Genomic DNA, 18,511 nt, shown 5'->3' with positions numbered 1-18,511 from the left:
TCCTATAACCATTACTACCCACTAAGCTACTAAACCACATCTTGTAGCACCTCATGCAGACAACTTATTCATTCAAACCTTTGGCTCCATCCAAGGATGCTGAATCCCAGATGATGCTGAAGAACAGCAGTACAGCTAGACTCAAAAAATGTCCTCACTGTAAACACTGCAACTTTTTTGACAGACTGTCAGTACCTGCAGGGAAGCCTGTCACAGGCACCCTGATCCTCCCACTCAGGATGGAAACTCAGTCTCATTATGTTACTACAATTATACCATGTACGTGCTCTCCAGCACTTGCTTGTAACCACCTCGAAGACAAAATCTCAGTCACTCAGAGCCATAAACTCTCAGGCTTGATACGCAGGTCAGTTAAACACATGCTTAGCTTTCATCATATGGAAGCTGTCGCTTTTCTGTTGGGAAAGTTAAGCCCAAGCCTACAGAGTTTTCAGCTCAATAAACACTGCAGGTGTGATCTACAAATACACACACTCAGAATATTAGCTCATCTTAATTTTCGCCAAACCGCAACGCTTCTCCTAAGAAGTATTTTCTCCAAATCAGGACCAAACATTTAGTGTTGCCTCAAGTCTGAGCAGCCAGTGTGCATATTCTCTCAAAGGTTTCAAATCATGCACTGGAAATAGGTAACTAGTTTGTTTTCGTGTGAAGTCACAAATTTTTTGTCTTTTTCCCTTAGCTCTGCAAGCAGCTTAACCAAGGACAAAAACACGATGTGTACCATTACTGCTGCCAGCAATAACACCTGTGAAACAGGACAAAAGGAGTGCAGATCTATATTAAAAAGCATCGCTTGGATTTCTTTGGAAGATGCACAAGGGAAAGAAAAAACGCCTTGCCTGATTCTCTGATGGAAGAGTAAACTTGCAGAGACTAAAATGAAGGGGAAAGAGATCTTCAGTATTGAGGAGTATCTGCAAAACTGAAGGAGGTATGATGCATTCTGCTTTTCAAACGGTTACCCTTCGGAACAGAATCAGTTCTGAAAGAATTAATATCCATATTTAGGAAAAAAACATAATGCCCACAGTATTGGGCTGTTCTGTAAGTTGCCTGCCTTTAAAAATAAATCACAATGAACTTCTGTCCATAAGCTCATTAAAGAGAAAACAATTAATTCAACTACTTAACACTTCACCTCTCTCAACCTGGTTCCCCTACTCAAAGTAGACATATCTTGGTAAAAATTACCTGAAATAAAAGAGTTCAGATCAGGCTGCAGGGACTTGAACTGGTTGACATAGTAGTCTCGCTGCTCCTCGGTTATCCTCCAAGGGTCATCTGAGTAATGCGCACTGCTGTCCGGCTGCTCCCGCTCCACTGAAAGAGACTGAGAGAAGGGTCACTGGCACCAGCTGAGAGGGCCAGACAGGGCTCTGGGAACCTCAACAGACCGGATTCATGCTGTTCTGGCAGCAGACAGGTATTCAGAGAGATGAAAAGTAGAAATGGCCACGTTGATTACTGTCTCGTTACTTTTAACACTGAGGCTAATACTTTATTCAGACAATTAAAGGGAGTTTTACATTACCAAAGCTAAAAGAAAAACAAAATCTTACTAGTGCTGACCACAATAAAGTCTAAGTCATCCCTTACCACCTCTGAATTCATTTTGGGGTTTCAGCCATGCTTACAATCTGAACACCATATATCTAATATGGGGCTAGTAACAGACCTACATCTATACCTGTGCAGTGCAGTGCCTGACTTTTTAGCTCTAAGAAACTATTTGGCCTTGGAGAGATGCCATATCTACAGAGCTGGTCTTCCTCTGCATCCACAGCTCACCCAATGTAATTCAGCACACACTTCACTCAGATTTGCAAGCCCTCAAGGATCTCCTTAATTTTCTATCATTTCCCACACTTTGAGTAAAAACCACAACTTGGAGAAAAAGAATATTCTAGAGGATGTTGTAGTCCTTTATTTACACGCTTTTCTGATTGACTCTAGAAGAGAGCTGCCAATATAATTAGGGCATTTGTTGAACTGAAATGACTTTGGGTTCAAGACGCTTTAGGTCTGGATGACAGCACTCATAGAGAGGGGGTAAAAATGAACAACCAGGTGCCAATCACCTCCAAAACCCTTTCTCTGACAGACATCACTCTATTTAAGAATCAAAGCAAAATACCGTTTCTGAAATACATCAAAAGATCCCCTGAAACAGGCAACTTCATACAGTTGTAAATTAATTTTCATTTCAAAGTACTGCACAAATGCATTCAATTTCATTTCCAGTTTGCACAAATTATACACCATTATCTCTAGATCTTTCCCTGAAGCTTTGGTGACATTTTATTATGCAATGCTAAACACTATGGAAAAGCTACAAAGTCCCTGAGTTGCACTTATTTAGGAAAAGCTCCCCCTTGGGAGAGCTCTGTGCCTCCTCAGGGCAAACTCTGTTTGCATAAGAAATGTACAGCAGGCTTACTGGAACATCAGAAAAATCTGCTTTTGCAGCGAGCAGGAAAACATAGGACCCACCTCATAAGAACAATAAATGACCATAAATCTGTTTGTTCTGCTTGAGCTGTCATCTCATAAACTGGGGTAAAAAAGGGACACACACAGTATTGGACCCCTGTGCAGGTGTTACAGATGACATCCTAACTCAAGAAGGAATCTCAGTGAAACCTCATATATTTCAAATTAAAATGTTTTGCCTCTGCTAGGACAACCTCACAATTATTTTTAACTTTTGAAGATTCTCAGTCCAGTTTTCCTTTCTACGTTATTTGGCGCTTCTCATTTTACTTAGCTTCAGAAATTTAATTGGATCATTCATTTTAATTTCTACTTCCTTTTTCTTACACTAAAAAGCACCTTTCAGTCTCTTGTCTAAAAATACCACGGAGAACACTTTAAGTTTTTAAAGAGAGATTTCTTTTTCAATTTTCTCAATTGCTTTATCAGTAACATTGCTAAAGAAAAGACAAATAATTCATTACCCGGCTAAGAGTTGAACATGAGAGAGCAGGTTTGGCCCCATAATTCCCTGATGATGATCCATCTTGCTGGTGAGTAGAGTGTCTGACTTCATAGGGAGCTACAGACATTTAAAATGAGTACATAAATGAAAGGACAATCCAAAAGCAAAACACTAAATCCTGCAAGTATCAGTGACCTTAGCAACACAGTATCAAAGAAGATTGAGCGTTCAACAACAAAATGCCAGCTACATGCTTGTTTTTAGATGTTTTTGATAGAAATTGTCATTATATATTAGTAGATAACAGAAAACATTATAAATGATGTGTAAATATATGTTTATATATTCTGTTTATATATTTATACATTGTCTTTACTTACACCTTTATATAGCAGAAGATAGCATTGCAAGTTGTAAGAAATAGTTGAGGTGCAAAACAACATGCTTTGACAATGCTATCAAGCAGTAAAAATCTAATGTTCTGATACAATAATCTTCCATGTGCTATTCTTCCCCCTATCCCTGATTTCTTTTGAAAATCAAAATATGTGACTCACCACTTGTCATTATTTGGAGTAAAGTTAGACAAGAAAAGTAACAATCGCTCCTTCTTTTGTCAAGATAAGTGTCACTTGCATTCCACTGCAGTAAATATAGTAAGCAGTGACATAACGGCACATTTAAGAACAATGTTTTAAAAATAGGTCAAGCATGCAAACGCAAAGGCAACTCGCTTGCAAACTCTTACAGAGGTGAAAACTTTTGCTCCTGGGACATTTAAAATACACCGCTACAATGACAGTCAGCATTAGGGAGACAAAATTTAAAAGAGTCTTGATGAAAAGTGAGTCCAAGAAATCTTAACGGCTTTGAGCTCAGGAAGACCTTAAAAACTACATTTCCAAACCCCCTCGGTTTCCTAAGCGACTTATCCTGTATTGGCATCTATTTTTATTCCTGTACAATTAAGTTCTAACTTCAGGAAAAAAAAAAAAAAGAAAAATAACACAGGAAGGAAGTTGGGAAATATACAGAAGTACAGAAGCACTTCAAGAGGAGATTTAAGCACAAGGTCACTGCTGTGTGTTTGCAAGCAAGAAAAACTTCAAAATTACCCAGAAAAAAGTAAAATCCACTAGTATTTGGATACCAATGAATGCAAAGGCTGACTATTAGTTACACTGTCCCAACTTCAGAATCATGCATTCATATAAAACATATTTATTAAGATCACTTCTGTGAAGCTATTACCTCACACACATGCACAAGTGCTGTTGTTTTCAAGTCTATCCTCTTGTGTGCTCACAGGAAACTGGAAGGTTCTTAATTTAAAAGGCCAGAAGGAATCAGTACGTTATCTAGCCCAGCCCTTTGGTACAGCACAGTTCCTAACATGTTATTTAGTTACTTCCACTGAGAACGCATTTGGCTGAAGAATTTTTTCTGGTAAGGCACCCAATGCTGAGCTGAAAACATCTATGTCCTTATTTTAATGCCAAATGCTTTCTGAAAAATACGTTTAGTGCTCTACTCCTCCAGGATTTTACCAACTCAAGCAGCTGAATGATTAGTTTCAGAAGTTGATATACCTGGATTGGATCCTGTTTTCTTTATGTATTTTGCACAAATACTGATTGATTCCATGAGAAGTTTCATTGAAGTTACTACTGTAAGCAAATTCCTAGGCACTCCATCCCATCTTCCCCCAAAAACATACTGTTGGCAGAGACTGAAAAAAATCCCAGAAAACAGCAGAGAGCACTACTATGGGCAGCTTTGATGGCATCCCCCTTCCTTGTGCTCCGGTCTTCAGGGTTTCTGCTGCTACTGGTCTCATTCATCAAAGTGGAAAACATGTCCTGCCAGAAGGCAACCTTACTAACACTGCTTATTTCAGAAGTCATCCATCACTGTTTTGATCAGTTATGCTAAGGGTGGGGTGGGAAAAAGTCCATCTCTGAATGAATGGTGGTTTACCTAACCAACAAATGGAATGCCTGCAACTCAGCACTTATATGATTTTCATGTGAAGACCATTTGACATGTTGAACATGTTCTGTAAGGAGTTTCTGAATGTTGTATTAGCTCTGTTTTTTCCCACTCATTTGTAAACAAAAACAGTTGCTGAAGGACTCCTAACTAAAGGAATGCTATGTACCAGTGTCTGCTATCTTCACCTCCTTGGTCACCAGATGCTGCAATTAGGAGAGCACAGACATCCTACTATTAACAGGAGCACCTCAGGCTTTTGTAAAGACTGGCTCCTGCTCCACTATCCTCTGACCAAAACCAGAAAGTTTTGCCAATTAGTTTAAAGGAAGGACAACGTTGTAGTGCCTTGTTTTTGTCTATTTTGTCTACATTATACTGTTGGGCTGTATTTATATTCATGTCCCATTGTAATTTCCGTTATGAAATCAGACAGATTATTATCATTTCCTGAAAAGGAAGGTCCATTGTAAATCTGAATATTAATACAGTAGCTACTGAAATCATGAGCTCTGCTGGCTCATGGTCACCCTGTTGTCCACCAAGACACCAAGGTCCTTCTCTAAGTGGTTCCTTCCCAGCAGGTCAGCTCCTAACCCCTACAGATGCATGAAGTTATTTCTCCCGAGGTGTAGGACTCCGCACTTCCCTTTATTGAACTTCATAAGGCTCCTTTCTGCCCAATTCTCCATCTGTCCAGGTCTCACTGAATGGCAGCTCAGCCTTCTCGTGCATTGGCTGCTCTCCCACTTTCATATAGTCAGCAAACTTGCTGAGGATGCACTCTATCATTCATCCAGGTCACTGATAAAGATGCTGAACAAGACAAGACCCAGTAGTATGATGATAGAGAGCAGCTTGGCAATCACTTCTGCCAGCTCCCTCAGCACTCATGGGCACATCCTGTCAGGGCCCATGGATCTGTGTATGTCAAGTTTGCCTAGACAGTCTCTGAACAAATTCTCCTCAACCAAGGGGAAGTTTTCCCCTCCCTAGTCCCTCTCTTTTATCTCCAGAATCTGGAATTTCTGGGAGGCAGTCTTGGCAATGAAGACTGAAGCAAGGAGAGTGTTCACTAACTCCTCCTTCTCAGTGTCGTCCGTTACCAGGGCACACGCTCTGAAAATACTTACAAACATATCCACTGTGATATATCACAGGGAGTCTTGCCAGGGACTAGGTATGAGCATTCATCTGTGACCTACGAAACATAAATCTAACTAATCTACCTGAAAGTAAACAAGAAGACAGGATTGAACAATCAAAGAAAAGCTTTTAGGCACAATAAAATGAGATGATTGGATCATTTTCCAAAACAGGGGTATAATTAAATTTTAAAACCTCTACGCTGTCAGTTCCATTTGAAACTTGGATGCTTCTGAGAAAAGGAAAAAGAATAACTGAACACAGTGTGCGAATCCCTACTTTTATCCTACCTCCATGCTGCTGCTCTAGCCCACTTCTTGATTTACCATATCCGTAAGTTAAGGGTATTCTCTGGTAGGTAGACGGAGAAGCAGGAGGTGAACAGATCGGAGACATTGGTGGAGACTTGGGTTCCTGCTTCAAAAACATATCAATACAGAAAGGAATCCTAAGACAACAACAAAACCAAGTAATTCTGCACAGTAGCCCAAAAACATACAGCATGATGGACAAAGAAGAGGAAAACACTTCAATTTCCTCAGACCCTCTATATCCAAGAAAACTCTCACTTAAAAAAAAAAGATGAATTTGGTATTGAACCTTCCAGGATAAAGAATGGTAATGGCATAGCAAAGCTTTAAAACAGTTCAGAACAACCTACTTCCAAACATGCCCAAAGAAACATCTGCAGAAGGCTTAACATGAGTCAACTGGAGTTTAGGACAAGAGAAGCTGGGATGGTGTTTCACTGAGGACAAAAGAAAAAGAGTTTTTTCTGGACCTCCCCTGGAGGAGATTAGAAAGGAAGGAAATACGGTGGCTTATCCCACCCAGAAAGAGTGGCTAATAACCAGCTCCCCCATTTCACCACCTCTTCTCCAACTGAATGTTTCTGTAGCAACTAAGGATCATGCCTGCCATGAAAAATTCCTCATTTTCCTGTTTATTTCTCCGTGAGCAGAGAGATTTCTGTTTGCACCTCCACCCCTTGATCTCTCCAAGAAATAGCACTACACTCAGTAGAACAACACTGGAAGAACTTACACAAAATTCTTACAGGGCTGACAGTTTTACACATGCTCACATAAAGAAATTTCCCTCAGGGATAACCTGATACGAGAGATCATCAAAACGAGAGCACAGCCCTGATGGTGATTATTAACACGTAAGGAGCTCTCATTCAGTACAGTGCTGCAAAGCTGCATACATTCACACAAGTGTCTTGGCTTCCAGGACCAGGCCCAAATGCAGCATGCACAGTGATACACTAGCCTGAAGAAGACAGCCCATTACCTGTTTGTCTCCTTCATCTGTTCTTTTGAAGGAATTTTTTTCCAGAGTTGCGTGTGGAGACTGAAACTTAGCCCCATGGAGCTCTGCTGGAGTCCCATAGCGTACTTCGCTGTCATTTTTCAGCGCCATGAACCGTGGCAGAGGCAGTTCTTCATTAAAAGAGAGAAACATTCAATTGGGACTTCAGAACAACGAAAGTCCTTGAAGCAGTACCATATTGTAAAACCAGTGAAAAGTTTATCTGTAAAAGAAAGCTACTTGTATTTTGTAACGTCTATAAATGTGCAATTCTTGTGATTACTTTGTCTTAATAGAATGTTACACGAAGCTACGTTTGCCGTATTTATGCATTATCTCTTAACGTGTAGAGAAAGAAAGAAGTCTTACACACATTATTACAGCAAGAGGCAAACTCATTTTCTGACTTTGAAATGTTGTCTTTAGTAAGAAGAATAGTTTCCCATAGAGACTGTGTGACTGATCAATTCATTAGGTTGGGATGACAGCATTCTCAGTGTTCCCATCATACAGGAAGCAAATTACAAATGGTGGGGTTCAGTGACCAGGTCAGAGAGGGAGATGGGGGGAACCATTTCGTCTCTGCTCTGCATAGCAGAAGAGTGACACCTAAGCAAATGTATCTTTAAGACAATTCATAACTAGTTCAGGGGAATCTTATTAGAAACCATTAGTTTTGTGCAGTCAGACCTGAAGATCAATACAACTAAAATTAACAGAACACAATGTTCAAGGTCAAACCATGCATCACTTCCATAAGCATTTACACACCTACAACTGCTAGGAGGAAGAAAAAGAAATCAATGTAGGTTTGGTGCTTGCTACTCATCCCACTCTAAAATCACTAATACATTTCAAGAGAAAATGCAATTAGCACTGGAAGCATTTCTAAGAGCAGGATATCAGTAGGCAGGCTGCAAGCACCTTTGTTCACTCAAATTGGTAGATGATATGCAGCTGCTGTGCTCGTAACACATACACACACACAGTATATCACTTCAGTTCAGGTTTCTTACTCAGTTTGCTTCTTCTCAGACCAGCAGTTGCATCCTTAGAAAGGAGCACAGCACAAGAGAATGTTACATAAGTGGAAACCCTCCTGATCCTCAGCCTGAATCCTGCCAAGGCTGAACAAGGACAACCAGGGCAAGAAGATCCAGCTCCCTCCGTGCAGTCACTGTGACAGTTCTGCAGCTGAAAGGCACCTGCTTTCTCTCTTCACCACTTGAGTTCGATTTGCCTCTTAAGAAACATGTATCTCCATCAAAATGGTACACCTACTATTACTACCACTACTTTGTGAAGAACACAGCTCTTCTAAATTACATCTACCATACATTGCCATACCTACCAATACAATGTGTTATTTTATCATGGCTCCCAAACGATCCTCCATCTGAAGCAGTACTGGTTTCCACTCAGAGGCCTTTGGGACCAGCGTCCAAATGTGGCAGGGAAGCATACCTACAGCACTGACTGGCTGTCACACAGCAGTCCCCTTAGGAGACAGATCTGCAATCCTACCTCAGCCACACATGTCATTCAGTGCAATGTTCTACTATTTTTTTCCACTTAGAGAAAGTAACATCGCCTCCTACCCAGCCTCAGATCGTCAAAATATACTGGTTTCAAAGACAAATTAGAAGAAAAGTTCACCACCACTGGAAGCTTGCAAGGATTAAAGACAGGGAAAAACAAGCACACAGTGCTGCAAGCAACATTTGCTACTCACCATTCTTAATGCTCTCAATCCGTACTGGGAACCCTGACTGCGCTGCCGCAATTAACTTCAAAGCAATGTAAAACTGAGCAGGACCAAAATAGCCCACGCGTTTGGCTCCACAAACTTCTGTGATCTAGGAGAGAAGAGACACTGTTGGTAAAATGCATTTCACTCTTTCAGGGAACATGAACAGCTCTGCATACACAAGCAAAGAAATATGTATTTTGAAGCTCAAAATACTTAACTGTATTTAAAGTTATCTATTAAATGTATTTGTTCTGACTGCTGTCTGATCACATTCCCCTTAGTACATCAGAGACAAGTAGTTATTTATTATCATTTTCAGCTACAGTGAAGGGTAGCAGAGCTATCCTAAAATGATTTATTTGCTTTCATATTATGCACGATCTTAACAGCAGGTGAAATGATTGCTTATTTTGCACATTGTTTAGTCAGATGTTCCCACTGCAGGAGCTGTGGTGTTCACAGAAATACAATTAGAACCTTACAACCACTGTAACTGGAATGACAAATTCAGTACAAGAAATTCCCCCTTCTGCTGCTTCCATGTTGTCTTACAGGCCTCAATGTTGTCTCTGAACCCTATTGTTTTTAATTTGTTTCTTGTATGATTGCAAATAGTATCATCCTGACCTAACAAATTCATTGGCATTTCTCCACAGGTAGGCTCTCCTCTAGGTAACACCCAACAGTGGTGTGCTCCCAAGCTACACTGGCATGACAGAAACTATTCAACTGATGCATAGAAACAAACAGAAGAAATGAATAGCGATTTTTCTCTAATTATATATCTATTTACATAGATACATATATACATACACTTGCATACTGTAGCAGAACATTGGTGAAACAATTCCTGAAAACTGAGACATTTCAGAGTATTATTAATAATCAATGAAACATATCTCCAAGCTTTTCTTCTCTGGATGTGGCTTCTGCTTCTGCTTTGACTGACTGAACTTTGTTTTTTTGCTCTTCCTGTAAGTTTCTGAGATGCATGGCTTCATTCCTTGCTGCACCAAGCTGATTTCTTTTTTCTCACTGCACGATGAAAAGGGAGATTGATTCTCTGGACAAGCAGAGCTCCAATTAACCACTGGAATCTGCCATTCCTTTTTTTTTTTTTTTTTTTCTCCTTATGTCTGGCTGGGTGCTCAGATCCTGTGCCAGGACGTGGTGCTGAGGGTGGGAAACATGCCTTGCTGTGGTGCACAAAACTCTGGTGTCAGCCCCAGGATGAAGCAGCAGGCACAGCCAGTGGAAGGCAACAGGCACGCATCAGTAAGCTGACACCAGACCTGGGTGCCCACCCTCATTTATCGCAGGAGAAGAGCAAGGACAAGGTCAGTCCCAGGACTGGAGGTGGTGGTCCATCAGTCATCACTCCCAGCAGCACCTCAGAGTACAAGTAGCCAAGACTGTGGCCATGCATGTCCTGAGGGACTCTCCTCATCTCTGTTCTGAATGTTGTAAATGATCTGCTTGCTCTTGATACGGAAACACAGACATTTTATTTTGATTAAGCAGCTTAAACCCTTTTTTACTATTTAATTAATCAGGGATGTGTGGTCTTTCAGAAACACTGTGCTGCTTCTCAAGCGCTCTTAAAACAACCATCCCAAAACCACCTCTTTGTGACTTTGCCCTTCAACGGCAACAACAGCAAAATATCCTGTAGGCACTATCTCCTCTGTATTATTACAACAACTAAATCCTGGTCTCATGTTAATGGCCTGGAGAAACAGATGTAAGCTGCCACAGAAGCTCAATTTATTACAGAACTGTAGATACTTACATAGATTAATTGTAGGTACAGGCATTTACACTCATTAGTTTCCCCGACAGCCAAAGGAAAAGGCTGTGGGTCCCCTGCAGCCAGCAGCTCACCCCACCTACCTCAGGACCCGCTCAGAGCTGCTGGTGGAGCACCTCTTCTCCTCCAGCAGCACGGGTAGCTGGCAGGTCAACTTTCATCCAAAACCAGTTCCTCAGAACATGCTGCCCGCTTCAATTCCCATAGCAGTTTAAACTCAATACTGCCTTTTTTTTTTTTCTTTTTAATTTCCTGATTTTACCTTTTGCAGGGTCAGTGCACGCAGCCTCTTGATGGGCAGATTGCATTTAGTGATATGCATTGCTGCAGCTAAGCTAGGTTGTGCAAAAAGCTATTAGTAGTCTCCAAGATCCATCTGAATTAAAGGCATTGTACCTGAATGCGAAATTGCATCTTTTCAGGATGAAAACTAGACTCTATCTAAGAAAATAAACAGGGAGCACTACTTTGGAACTAAGACATATTAAAAGGTCCCCTGCAAAAGGGAAACATCTATACTGCTTTCCTTCAACTGATATTAAAAACAAACTCTTTTCATCCCTTCCTGTTGTCAGCTTAGGTTACTTTGTTTTCAGTGAGATACAAGGAGAGAACTGATTTTTTTTCTACTCACACAAACGTAAAATAAAATGAACCGCAGACGTTGATACCGCAGGGGATTTTAACACAACACTATTGACAGTCAATTTCATTACTTTTTTTTTTTTTTAAATTCTTCAGCAAAAAAAATGTAATCCTCTAGTGATAGCTGAATATGGAAGAAAAGTTTAATGCAGCACACGTTGGAAACAATTTTTCATGGTGGCAGGTTACTGCTGCCTCTTGCCAAATCTAACCTCGGGATAATAAACAGAGTTACTCAAAGACTGGTCTACTGAACAGCTCTTGAGGCACCGTGCTGAGTGGACTAAAACTGAGTTTAAATTTCTGCTAGGTATAACTGCATACATGGAACAAATACATGGGTCGGCTGCCACTTGAGAAAGAAAGTTCATTTCACACAACATGCAAAAGCAACATCTTTCAGAGAAGGATGGAGACCTGCGGTGCCTAACCTCATGCTTGCTCTAAGTCAGCCCTGGAACAATGCCTGTACCTTCAATGGCATTTCAGCAGAAAGCCTTAGAACACATTCTGTGCAAGAACCACACTGCCCTCCCAACCAAATAGCCACGAAAAATAGAGAGGAAGACTGCCTGTATAGTCTTCTGACGGGCCAGAAGATTTTCTACAATTATTTTAACAAAAAATGTTCCCCCTCCCCATTTTTATTTATTTATTTATTTTAAAAGAGATCTCTGGCTTATCAACGTTAACATTTAAGACATATCTATGAGCTGTTCTGTAGAGTGGCTGCTTTAAATTACCGTTCTCCGTGCATACTCCTACTAGGAAAGTCTTACATCTTGAGATGCTGGAACAAAAAGCAGGTTTTTCTATTTATTATCCACTCACCGCTCTGCTCCATTAGCAGGCAGCAAGTATTATTTTTGCAATTGCTCCTAGAAGATATCCCAATGAAGCTGCTTTTCCCAGCACAATCTGACATTGTTCCAGCTCTCCCTGTTTCTCTACAAACAAGTTTCCACTGCAGTCTCCAAGAGCACTGACCTCTCAAATACCCTGGGCAGGTCCAATTTAGATTGCAAGAGCTAAACTTTGGGAGCCAAAACCTAAGAATGAAGTTTACTTACTGTACATTGATTGCAAGGTACACTCAGAGCCATTTGGTAACCCTAGAACAGATGGGCTGGCTGAGATGGCCATCTTCCAGCCTCAAGGGAAAGGTTTTCAGCTGCAAGCAATGGTAAAGCTGGGAAATTTTTCACTGAGAAGGCAGTGAGGCACTGGAACAGGCTACCCAAAGAAGTTATGCATATCCCACCCCTGGAGGCTTTCAAGGCCAGGTTGGATGGGGCCCTGGGCAGCCCGAGCTGGTGCCTAACTTAATGGCTGGCAACCCTGACTGCAGCAGGAGGTTGGATCTAGATGATCTTTGAGGTCCCTTCCAAACCAAGCCAACCTATAATTCTTAGACTTTTGTTTTTTCACTTAGCCAGTAACTCTGCTGTGCTGTCCTCTGGCACTCAGTTTGGGTCTGTTCTTCTCTCTTGTCATGATCTGTCACGGTCACCGCCTGTCACTTGCAGGCAAACCTAGCCCAGGAAAGAGGAAGCCTCTGTGCACTCTGTCTTACACTCTGAAAGTGTGTAAGCTGAATGGCAAATTCTCTGTGAGAAAAAGAAAACAAGCAACAGCTTGCTCCCGCATTAAAGGGAATTTTCTCACTGCACCTTCTACCTCAGTCCAGCTCCAAAAAACACAGTTTTTAATGCTTGTTCTTACCCATGATACGAAGTGATTACAAGATCTTTCCCTTTCCTCTGTTTCCTCCACAGTACAAGGAACAGGCTGAAGAGCTTCTGCCCAGACCCAAGACCAGCTGTGCTGACACACCTCTGCACCCAGCTCTCCAGACCCACAGACCTATAATCACTGCTCCACAGCCACATATTTGCAGCAGTAGCTTATCAACAGTTTATCACAAAACTGTTCCATGTGTCTGACCCACTTTGCTCCTTAAAAAATAAATAAATAAATAAAATTCTGTTTACAGATTCTGAGATCTGCTTGTCACAGACAAGTTTTGCTACATTCTTAATCAGGTATTTCTTTCTGAATGGGTCATTGTAGCACTGCCTGGAGCCCAGGGCTCCTCTCTCTTCATTAAAGTGAAGTGAAGCACAGAACAGCTTGTCCAGATACCAAAGGACCAGAGCCTGGGAAGTGCTGGGGCATTTTTGCACGCAGAGGAAGGGACTCTGCTGTGGGGCAGGTTGTTAGTGCTGCTTCTCTGCCTCAGCCCATTACCTGCTGCTGCCCAGTCTTTTAAAAAAGGATGCTTTATCTGTTTCAGACTTCTTTAAACATCGCCTGGAACGCTCACTAACATTTTGGCAACTGGGTTCTGACACCTAAAAAGAAAGGAATTAGAAATTGCTTACTTCATGCACACAGACAACACACACATAGGGCATTTTTTAAAGACTTAACCACAAAATGTCTTGTCCTCACTTTAAACTCTGTGTGACTCCAGTTTAAACTTACTCTGTTCTTCAAGCTAAAGTGATAAGGTAAGTTACTGATCAGCTGCCACAGCTTAGAAATCAGTTAACACAGTGGTAAAAAGAGCAGAAAGAAACCACATTACACGTTACACAAAATGTGCCGACAGCCCTGCCATTGCTCACCAGGCTCCCTTGTGCTCACACAACCCAGAACCACTTGGTTTGCAGGTGCTTGCCTGGGCACTCCTGGGGCAAGCTCTTTCCTTGGCAACAGTGAAGCTTTGCTAAGCAGCTCCAGGCAGAATGTTTTACACCAGCACCAAGAACTGCAAAGTTTGTGATACAAAGCACATTTAGGCACACACAAAATACTTTCAAACAACTCTGCAAGTCTCATAAAAACTTGATTAATGCAAAGGTCTGTGTAGCCCTCTGTTTCATATTGTACATCAGCTGCAGATACCCAGACAAATTAAGAGTATGCAAATCATTTCTTGTCAGAAAGGACAAGTGGCAACGCCAGCATATGATAAGCTACAAAAAAATACTGGTCTGAACACTGGGCAGCTACCAGGACAGGTGAGTCAGCACAATTCATTAAAAGATTTCAATTATTAAGGAGTGTGGGCTAGAAAAACTGCCAGGGAATAAAGGCTGCAGATGCAGCCTAACACTTAAAAGCATGGAACTGCACCTCAAAGAAATCCAGTCTCCTACACTCAATCTTTTGTCTTTAACATACAAACACTAATAAATCTTTTTTGCTTTATCAGGGTGTGATGTGGAAAAAGTGAACACTTCCATCTTTTTACCAGAAGGTTTAATAACAAACATTGCTGAGAAATACCTGAAAGCTTCCATGCAACATAATGAAAATAACTGTCACAATAGCTGTGCCTACAGAATAAGATCAAGCCACTGTTATGCTCATTTGCTCATAATCCATCCTACCTTCTCTTTAAAAGAAAAACCTGCTGTCATTGTAACTAAACACATGCCTTTCCTTGTGTGTGGAAAGCCTGCAGGGGCAAAAGAGATCGAAGCAAATACTTTTCAAAACCTCCATGCATTTTTTATTTCTATTTGGCAACTGTATGCTGTACCTGAGAAACTGCATTAATCCATCTAATTGTTTTAGCTGTGCTTCATATTCACTAGTTTGTATCAAATCCTACAAACATCTATCCAGGTCAGTAAACACACCTTGTACCAATAAATTTGTATAGGACACATGAAACTTCAATAAGCTTATTACACTTGCAACACAAAAATAAAACACCTGAAAACAGGTTACTCTGAATTTAAGAACTTGTCATAAGCACAACAATTGCCAACAATTGTAGAAGTATGATTCCATTTATTCACTAAGCTCCTTCGCATTCTTTTTTGGCAATCAGCTCCTCAGCATTTGGCCATAGAAATGTACGTAGTCATCAGGACACTCTATAAAATGCAGTACACATAGCCTTGCCAACATCACTATTAAGTCTTGAAATCCCACGGAAATCTGCAGAGTATGCAGAATTTGATGACAGACATTTTATCCACTTTTCAAGTCTTACTGTAGAAGCAAGGGAGTAAAGGTAGCATCCCAATCAAAGTGACAAGTACTGTCACTTTGTGTACAGTACAAGAGCTGTCACACCATCCATCCAAACAAACTAACTTCAGGGAGCTTCCATAGAGCTCATCCGAACTTCTTGTGATGCTAGACGCTGCCAAGAGCTTTTCATTCTCTTGGACACAAGATGTGAGATTCATAGATTGCACCCTGCAGACATTTAATGCTAAGGAAGCACGTTCATATTCTATGCAGTGTGTAAAGACAACTAGTCATTCCAAGGACTTCTGCTCATTTTCCCACTCACCCCTTCTCTTCCAAGAGCTTATCTATGGAAATAACACCAAGAAGGCTCAGGGCACAAGAGAGGGGAACCTAGGCCCATTGACTCTTATTTGCTCAGCAGAGAGCTCTCCTGCCTGAGGGTAATGGAATGCACCACGACTTGACATTGATGAGATGGAACTCCCCAAATGGGAATTTGGTCAGGACTGGCGCTGGGCCAGCTGAAATACAAATCACTCCCTAAAACTTCTTCCATTTTCTGGAGGCTGAAGCAAAAACAGTACACAACTTTTGCTAGCAATGAGAGTGAAGGGGAAGCTGTGTTTCAGCTGAAGTAGAAATGTCACATTTTGCAAATGAGCTGCATCAGTGCCTTCTTCACATTAAAATACAGTACAACCACGTGAAAGCTAAGCAACAGCACCTATATCCAACAAGGCTGTTTTTTGGGGGCAGGTAACAAGATATCCTTGCGTTCTTATTATTTTAGACAACTACACCAACCAAGTTGTTAATTCTGCAAAGGATATTTTGCAGAAACATAATTTTCATTAGCATATTGTCATCTGGAGAGTACATTTTCACTGATCTAAAATACAGCAATAATTTGTAAGCTTGAATTCATTATGTAAAATGACATTTATTATAAACACCAATGTATCTCAATACATCTTCTAAAAAAAAAGTCTACTCAAAGCACTGCCTATATATACATAACTGAAAGTGAATTTAACTTAAAGTTCAGCTTCAATCATCAAATCTTTAATACGATAAATTTCTGCAAGCTGTCCAGGTCTTTTTTTTTTTTTTTTTTAAACAGGAAGAGTGGTCACTCCATCATTGCAGTTCAGATATGGATTAAAGCACCTAAAAAACCCTGAGCTTTAAAAAAGTAATAAAAATTTTTAAAAATTAAAATAATGAAATTTGGTAACGGCACATAGAGCCATTTATAAGGCAAGACCCCTCAAGCTTGCAAAAAAAAAAAAAAAATTATGATTGAATCTTGCAGTGCTGTATTCATGCTGCCAACTTTTATTCTACCTTTCCATAGACTTAGAAGTCAATGATTGTGCTTTCAGAAAAAAAAAAAATCCCCACTGATTTGAAGTCATTTTGTTTGCTAGTGTCAAAACTCAGGCAGATGCATGAGTACTAATCTTACAATACAAATTTGTATTAGTGAAAAATCCACTCCTTTTCTTTACCATTTCACCAACAGTGTTTTAATACAGGATTTACCTTATTTGCCAAAGAATCTAAAATCAATTTTTTTTTTTGCAATTTACTTCTCAGTAAATAACCTAACCTGCAAAGCTCAGCAGTACAACCCACTCCGCTGTCATGATGAAATATCACCACAAAACATCTCAGTACAATTAGTACTGAGCCCTTGTGACGCTGCACCTCGAGTGCTGTGTTCAGTTTTGGGCCCCTCAAAACAAGAAAGCAATTGAGACCTGGGAGCTTGTCCAGAGAAAGGCACTGAAGCTGTGAGGGGTCTGGAGCACAAGTTATAAGGGCAGTTGCTGAGGGAGCTGGGATTGTTGTGTCCAGTGGAGGCTCAAGGGAGACCTTATCGCTCTCTGCAACTGCCTGAAAGGAGGCTGTGGCAAGGTAGGGGTCGGCCTCTTCTCCCTGGTAACGGCAATAGGATGAGAGGGAATGGCCTCAAGTCGCACCAGGTGAGATTCAGGCTGGGTGTTAGGATCAATTTCTTCTCAGAAAGAATGGTGAGGCAGTGGCACAGGCTGCCCAGGGAGATGGTACAGTCACCGTCCCGTGTTCAAGAACTGTGTGGACATGGCACTGAGGGGCATGGTTAGCAGGCATGGTGTGGTGGGTTAATGGTTGGAGTATGTGGTCTTAGTGGTCTTTTCCAACCTTAATGATTCCATGATTTCTGAAAACACCTTGGCACCACCAGTGAAGAAGCCAGCCAAGCTCCTCTAATGCACACACTACTTGCATCTGCTGAAAAATGAGAAGCTTTGAGCTTAAACAAAGATGTCTTCTACAGACATACACAACATTTTATGCAGACCACCAAAATATGCTTCACCCAGAATATCAACCTTCTCCATTAAACTTTCCTTTATTTTCTCATTTGGTAGCAATGCTTGAAGGTTTCCCTCCAGCAGAGCACACAGTGTTACTACAGGCAAATCCTGGCAAACACAGCTGACTTAATTTTAACGTGCTGTCACAACCAAGAGACCTACACAGCCATCCACAGGCAGCACCACAGCACACTGCCTCCACAACAGCTGCCTTATTATTTCCACATTTCTCTGCAACTAAAGCAAGGAAATATTTCACCCTCAGATGCTGTGCCAGAAAAACTTTACGATCTGTTCCATTTGGATGCTTTTTTCACAACTGAAAATGTACCAAGGGCAGCCGACAGCAAACCTCATGGCAATTACTGTTATCTCTACAGATCCGTTTCCAAATCCAAAAAAACATTTCCTAACTTCTTTTGGAAAGCAAGTGCACTCCTACTCGCAGACAGGCCATGGCCCTCCATCTCCACCACTCATCTCCACCTGCGTGCATCCTGGTGCACACAGGGCACAACTCCCAGCTGAATATCAGGTAAATAAGTCCTCAATCT

At 41.1% G+C, this 18,511-nt stretch overlaps 1 protein-coding gene across 3 annotated transcripts in view; it reads right to left on the bottom strand.

Annotated features, from left to right (window-relative positions):
- REPS2 (RALBP1 associated Eps domain containing 2) overlaps positions 1–18,511 on the bottom strand; it is a 98,267-nt gene that overhangs the window by 59,478 nt on the left and 20,278 nt on the right. For 2 of the 3 annotated variants that reach the window (XM_052674041.1, XM_052674043.1), the window contains exons 2-6: positions 9,138–9,261; positions 7,388–7,536; positions 6,385–6,511; positions 2,979–3,076; positions 1,216–1,354 (exon numbers count right to left, since the gene is read on the bottom strand). In XM_052674041.1, coding sequence (XP_052530001.1) covers positions 1,216–1,354; positions 2,979–3,076; positions 6,385–6,511; positions 7,388–7,536; positions 9,138–9,261 — 637 coding nt within the window. The remainder of the gene's footprint in view (positions 1–1,215; positions 1,355–2,978; positions 3,077–6,384; positions 6,512–7,387; positions 7,537–9,137; positions 9,262–18,511) is intronic. The other variant, XM_052674042.1, reaches the window with a different exon arrangement.

Source organism: Tympanuchus pallidicinctus, unplaced genomic scaffold (genome assembly GCF_026119805.1).
Source record: "Tympanuchus pallidicinctus isolate F22 unplaced genomic scaffold, pur_lepc_1.0 scaffold14, whole genome shotgun sequence".
Taxonomy (NCBI): domain Eukaryota; kingdom Metazoa; phylum Chordata; class Aves; order Galliformes; family Phasianidae; genus Tympanuchus; species Tympanuchus pallidicinctus.
Note: the sequence above shows the minus strand (reverse complement) of the source record. Positions and strands in the feature narration are given on the sequence as shown.